Source organism: Carassius carassius, chromosome 49 (assembly GCF_963082965.1).
Source record: "Carassius carassius chromosome 49, fCarCar2.1, whole genome shotgun sequence".
Taxonomy (NCBI): domain Eukaryota; kingdom Metazoa; phylum Chordata; class Actinopteri; order Cypriniformes; family Cyprinidae; genus Carassius; species Carassius carassius.
Genome location: NC_081803.1, coordinates 19,545,230 through 19,552,160, shown reverse-complemented (window position 1 = coordinate 19,552,160; position 6,931 = coordinate 19,545,230). Strand labels below are relative to the sequence as shown.

The 6,931-nt window shown below is 38.5% G+C and overlaps 1 protein-coding gene across 1 annotated transcript; it reads left to right on the top strand.

Annotated features, from left to right (window-relative positions):
• On the top strand, positions 1-2,567 carry LOC132132657 (beta-crystallin B1-like). Its single transcript, XM_059545117.1, has 6 exons — positions 1-94; positions 339-485; positions 1,147-1,265; positions 1,776-1,908; positions 1,988-2,130; positions 2,213-2,567. Exons 2-6 carry the CDS (start codon positions 360-362, stop codon positions 2,388-2,390), a joined length of 699 nt encoding a protein of 232 aa, XP_059401100.1. The 5' UTR covers positions 1-94; positions 339-359; the 3' UTR covers positions 2,391-2,567.
• The last annotated feature ends 4,364 nt before the right edge of the window (positions 2,568-6,931 follow it).

Sequence of the window (6,931 nt, the reverse complement as noted above, 5' to 3'; positions counted from 1 at the left end):
CTCTGTACTCCCCTTGCCAGGGTATAAAAGTTACAGCACTGGTCAAAGGGGGCCAGCACGAGCCAGCCAACCCAGCACAGCTGTACTCAAGCAGGTAAGAGTCCAGGTTAAACGGATGCAGCCAAAGCTGAATCCCTTCACTAACTCACAGATGTAGTAGGGAATTGCCCTGGATTCACTTGTTTTTCAGAGACTGGAATCATTTTTAAATGTGAAGCCCAAACCCTATCATCCCTAACATTCAACCCCTTTCCCACAACACCAGTCTCATATGGATATTTTGGAATATACGCACCAAGCCTCATGACATTTTCCCACCTTTTGCTCTTTTCTCACAGACATTCTTGAACCCCTTCATCATGTCTCAGACTGCCAAGTCCGCCACCAACCAGGGCGCTGATGCCAAGGACAAGGGAGCTCCCACCCCTGCCGCCACCAGCAAGGCTTCCAAGACCGGAGACCCTGGATTCATGGGTAAATACAAAGTAAGTACCTGCATTCAACTGGTTTTAATGATCGGATTTTGTCAGACAAACTACCTACAGACACGAAACCTACAATCTTAAAAGTAAAGATTCTTTATTGGATTCATGGATCAATGAAGAACTTTTAACATCCATTGCAAAAAAAAGTTCTTAATAGTGGAAATAGGTTCTTTAGATCATTAAATTGTTCTTTTAGGAACTTTTCACAAAATGGTTGTTTGTGGAACCAAAAAGATTCTTCTGCAGTCTTATATAAATACATACTTTATTGGCTTCTATGGTTTCATGAAGAACCTTCAACATCCATGGAACCTCCAGTGTACAAAAAAGTTCTTTATAGTGCAAAAAGATTCTTTAGATTGTTAGAATATTTTTCACACAAAGAAATTAGTTTTTAAATCCATGGAAACTTTCCATTGCACTAAAGGTCATTTATAATGAAAAAAAAAAGTTATTTTGATTTGTAAAATTTGTTCACACTAAGAAAAGAAATGGTTTTAAGAAGGTTCTTTAGAAAACTCAAAATGGTTCTTCTATGGCATCATTACAGAAAACCCCTTTTGAAAGTTTTATTTTTTAGAGTATCCACAAAGACCAGCTAAAGTGTGAAATGAAGAAACTAAGTAGGAAACCCAGTCATGGTCTACTTCTTCTCTTGCAGATCTTCCTGTTCGACCAGGAGAACTTCCAGGGCAGGGTGATGGAGGTCCAGAATGAGTGCATGAACGTCTGTGAACGCGGAATGGACAGAGTCCGCAGTATCATTGTTGAGTGCGGCCCGTAAGTCACCGACCAGTGGATATGATCTAATGTGGATGGGAAAAACATAGAGGCTGTAGCTAAATCACTGAGATACTTTTAGTTTTTATTAGAATATTGAATTAGATTTTTTTTTTTTTATTAAAATGTTTTAACAGTTTTAGTAATTTTGTTTTGCTTTGTCATTTTTATTAATTTTTTATTTCTATATGTATTTATTATTATTTTGTATTTCAGTTTTATATAAATAATTTTTGTATTTTTTAATCTAAATGAAAATGATACTTTTTTCTAATATTTTATTTATTTCAGTTAACGTTTATTATATTTCAAGTGCCGAGAATGTATTTTCACAGTTTCAGTTTTAGTGTTACATAACTATAATAACTCTGAGCTAAATCTAAACTTGTTGATACCATCCATTTTCCTCCTAACTCATGCTGTCATCCCTCCGTCCCTCTTTTTTTCTCTCGCCCATGTGTTGCCATCCACTGTCTGGTATGCATCTGTCCCTGCTGTCCATGTCTTCAGCTTTGTTGCCTTCGAGCAGACTAACTTCCGTGGTGAGATGTTCATCCTGGAGAAGGGCGAGTATCCTCGCTGGGACACCTGGTCAAACAGCTACCGCAGTGATTGTCTCATGTCCCTCAGACCCATCCGCATGGTAGGACACTTGGGAGGGCGTCGCAACTCATCCTTATTGAATTCAAATGCATGTTGCTAATTGGTCCAAATGTGTACAGGACCCCATGGAGCACAAGATCTGCCTGTATGAGCTGTCCGACTTCCAGGGCAACAAGATGGAGATCCAGGAGGATGACGTGCCAACCCTGTGGGCGCATGGCTTCTGTGACAGAGTGGGCAGCGTGAGGGTCCCTGGTGGAGCGTGAGTACCAAATCAAAACCTCAATTAACAGCTAACAGCAATACTATCCCATGTTTTACATACTCTTTTCGTCTTTTCAAAGTTGGGTGGGATACCAGTACCCCGGCTACAGAGGCTACCAGTATCTGTTTGAGTGCGGCGAATACAGACACTACAACGAGTTTTGTGCCTTCCAGCCTCAGATTCAGTCCATGCGCCGTGTGAGGGACATGCAGTTCCACCAGCACGGCTGCTTCAATCTGACCGCTGCTAAACAGTGAACTTACCTCGCTGCGGTCCTGTAGCATAGCGACTAGCCTCTCATGGCTTTATCCCAATACCTCCCCCATTTCTCTGACTCCTCCACCTTCCCCAGAATAGATTCATTTAAATTGTCCCAGACATCTAACTGACTTTTTATGATGCCAATAATAAACATGTTTTGGAAAAACAAAAAAGCTGACTTCTCTTGTTAATCTTTCCTTAATTTATTATTATCATTAATCTGTAACATTAAAGCACTTAAAGGGGTGATAAAAATTTTTCCTTTCTCTTTGGAGTGTTACAAGCTCTTGGTGCATGAAGAAGATCTGTAAAGTTGTAAAGTCTAAAGTCTCAAATCAAAAGAGATATTCTTTGTCAAAGTTAAGACTCTGCCACGCCCCCCTAAAACAGCTCATTCAAACACGCCCCCACATGTCTACGTCACTATGTGGAAATATTTGCATAATGCAGCCCAAATGTTCAGACAAAGAAAGAAAGTGTGGTTTCAGTAACCGCAGTTAATGTTGAAGCAATCCTGTCAGGGAGATGCTGTCTGTATCTAGACGAAAGCAAAAGCACTTCATTTGGTCTTCCGAAAGTAGATGCATTTAGGAATCTTTAAGATTACCTACAACAGAACAGCGACCGTTTTGTGAACTTAGGAGAGGAGGTACTTCTGACTTTGTGTTTCTGAATCAGCTACTGTATGTTTTATTATTAGTTTAAGTATTTGCTATTGAATGTTCAGAGTTTTGTGCGTTGTGTGTGTGCGTGTGTGTGTGTGTGTGTGTGTGTGTGTGTGTGTGCGCGTGCGTGTGTGTGTGTGTGTCTGTGTCTGTGTGAGAGAGAGAAAGAGAGAGAGAGAGAGAGAGAGAGAGAGAGAGAGAGAGGGTCACACAGTGGAGTCAGCTGTCTTAACCGTCTGTACTGCAAAAACATAGGAGCTTCATCACTGTGTCTGTCACATGACTCTGTTCCTCTTTTGGGCTTGAACTGATTGTAAAACTAAGGATATTGTTAACTGTTACATTGTTAACTTTACATTTATTTTGAAATATGAAGCTTGCAATTATGGAAAGGCCGTTACATTTCCGACGAGTGCTTGCGATGTTCAGCCAATCACAATGCACTAGGTCAGTAGGCCAATCAGAGCAGACTGTGCTTGTCGCAGCCCACGTCTCACAAGGTAAAGATGGCGGAGATATGCAACTTGGGCTAGTTGCATATCTCCGCCATCTTGGATTTCCGGTCTTGCGAGTGTGTGCATAGATACTTCCGGTTGTGCTAAACTCCAGTTCAGAGAAGCGGAGAAATCCAAATCTCACCTTCTATATATGTTTACAGGATTTATAATATCACTTAAAATGCAAATAAGATCTACACTGCTATTATTACTAGACTATACATGTTAATTCAAAAGTGAAAGTAAATGTGCATGGAGCTTTTAAGCAATTTAAAAGAGAAAGAAAGCAGGAAAAAGAGGTAACGCCCTGCCCCCATGGTGATACCCACATTACAGGTTTATTCAGATGTCAATTAACCTGTGGGAAAATTTCCTCACACACACACACACACACACACACACACACACACACACACACACACATATATTTTTTTTTGTATATCAATAGATCCTAAGAGTTGCCATGTTTACACCAGTGAGAGCTTCTTTTCATCTTTGTATGATATGGAATGTTGTGCTGAAGATGTGTTTTTTGCTTGTTTGTGTGTGTGTGTGTGTGTGTGTGTGTGTTTGTTCTGCAGGAAGCTGCTACGGCTAAACTGGGTGCATCTGAGGCTGCTACGTTTGTAGAAAAGAAAGTTCTCTGCGCTTCTGTAATCCACAGACAAACTGGTGCAACCAGGGCAGGACAAAACAATTCAAACAAAAGGAATCGCCGGTGCAGCACAGATGTCTACTAATTAAATTATTTATTAAAGGTGCATAACAAAAAATAAATGACTAACGTTTCGATGTGGTTACATCTTCATCAGAGTCCTTGGAGAGAATGAGCAATGAAGCCATTAATAAGGATCATCAACAGGTGTGATTAAGGGGGCGTTGGCCACCCAAAACAAATACATCCCTCTGAACCAAGGTGTCACACTCATAAAACAATCATTAAAGGGCAAGTGCCCACATTATTACAAAGATCACAATACAATGGGAGTAAAAATATATTAATCTTAAACACTGTATTTTAATATGCTTAGGTGTTTAAAGGAAGCATGTTAAACTCAATTCATCATTTAGACCTAGAGGTTCTCGAGTGTTAAGTGTATGTATCCAAAACGCTTCCCTGCATAGAAGTTTATTAATAATGTCACCACCTCTGGGTGAAGGTAAGATTTTCTCAATTCCTGCTACGTTTGTCTCTCAACAGGTAATCATCCAGTGTTTTGAATGGTAGATATTTTATTTCTAGAAACCCATCATACTGTAACTGCACTAACATGATTGTTTTGTTGAAATGTGAAGGCAATCCAGGTGCTGGGCGGGATGGGTTACATCACAGACATGCCTGCTGAGAGACACTACCGTGACGCCCGCATCACAGACATCTATGAAGGCACCAGCGAGATCCAGAGATTAGTCATCGCCAACAACATTCTCAAAGAATTTCAACAGAAGGAGAGCTGATGTTCATGTCAACTCGCTCTGTGAAGACACTGTGCCTGGATTGGCTGATCTGGTCAGTCACAGATCTCAGGACTGTGTTACTGTGGCTGGCCACTGAAGATGTATTAACGGTCCTCTATCAGCGATTGAGTGACACAAGTCTGCTTGAAGTGCATTTTCCCATCTGTGCCACGAGAGTGCAGCAGATTATCTGGATCGTTTGGTTTGACTTGGTATCATAAGAGGGCGCTGTCAAGGACTCCTTCTCACTGGGTATTTAAATGCATATCCGATTGTACATAATGATTTATTATGCATTTTTAAATAAATAATGATATCAAAGTGTAATACTATGATTTATTTAAAGTTGTTTTATTGTAACACCTTATTGTAATTCTAAGATTCCTCTGCAGCAAATGTTCTGATGATTTGGTTTTAATCTTCGTTAGAGGAAAATTGTTCATGGAACACAGTTTAAGGATTTTGAAACTGCTTACATGCACTGGTTCAGGTTCCAGTTTTTTTTTTATTTTCTTTTTTGAGAATATGATGCAAACTTAAATAATACACTGCTGAAATTATGAACAATTTTAAATGGGTTCCATCTGTCTTGAGATCACAAGTGAAAATGCTTCTGTTTGGTCTAATTTAATACAAAATGCATTAACAGCATACAAATGTGTGAAAATTTAACTGAAAAAAAAAAGTTTGATTAGTGACCTAGAAAAAGAATATAAAATATTTCTTATTCATTTTACATAGTTATCATATTCTATCAATATCTTATTTTTAAATATCATATTTACAGGTTTAGGAGAAAACATTTTATGCATATGGTCCTAAAATGATAACTGTTTATTTTACTTAAATAATCAATGTTTAATGCATTTGTTAGTGCATGTTCTTCCTGAGCTTGTGGGGAAATAAGTGCTTGACCAGATTTGGCTTCAGTCCCACGTGCTCTAATCTATCGGCCACATCAGGGGAGAAGAGGCGCCATCATTTCTCGTGTGCCGTTTCTGTCATTACAGAGCGTGTGAGCTTTTTCCACAGGACTCAGAACTGGGTCAAAAGCAGAATTTCTGAGACCTGAAATAATGCTCATGAGGATAAAGGTCACGGCTCTGACTTTTGTTGTCCTTGCTTTAACAATGCCTAAGATCATACTTTGGCATGAAAATTCATTTAAAGTAAATTAATAAATAAATTGTAATCAGTGCAGGTTAAAGGAATGGTTCCCCCAAAAATGAATCAAAAATTTGCTGCTTAAACATGCAGCTTTTCACTTCACAAGATGTTTATGAATTGATGGACTGAAGTCATGTGGATTATTGTGATGTTTTTATCAGCTGTTTGGACTCTCATTCTGATGGCACCCATTCACTGCAGAGGATCCACCGGTGAGCAAGTGATGTAATGTTACATTTTTCCAAATCTGTTCTGATGAATCATATTGGGTGACCTGAGGATGAGTACATTTTTTAGCAAATTTAAATTTTTGGATGAATTCTTCCTTTAACCTGCATTGGTTAAAGTGGGCACCAAAAAAGCACACACACACACACACACACACACACATACAATAAATATATATTAATGTCGTTGCATTCGATTATTTTGAAAAAGATTGCAAAGACAACTTTTCAAAGCAAACCATTTCACAAAAGGAAAACTAATAATGCATTTTTATTATTATACTTCATATTTGTTTTTTAAGTATTGTCAACATATATTAGTAATTTAGGGAGCTATTTACTTTATTTATTCAATTCAACTGTAAAAACAAGCAGGAAATTTTGGCTCATTTTAGAAAGAAATCAATAATGCTGTTTTTTTTTTAACAGTTCTTTTATTATTAAAGTGTACACTTCAGACACTTAACACATAAGAAACGTGCATAATTTGTGTACCATCAAAATTATGCAACAGTACACAGGA

Bases quoted from the DNA above. Each gene is read 5' to 3' on its own strand.
- LOC132132657 (XM_059545117.1), top strand. From the start codon at position 360: ATGTCTCAGACTGCCAAGTCCGCCACCAACCAGGGCGCTGATGCCAAG. The intron at 486-1,146 runs GTAAGTACCTGC...CTTCTCTTGCAG, and splicing joins GATTCATGGGTAAATACAAA to ATCTTCCTGTTCGACCAGGA. The intron at 1,909-1,987 runs GTAGGACACTTG...AAATGTGTACAG, and splicing joins CCCTCAGACCCATCCGCATG to GACCCCATGGAGCACAAGAT.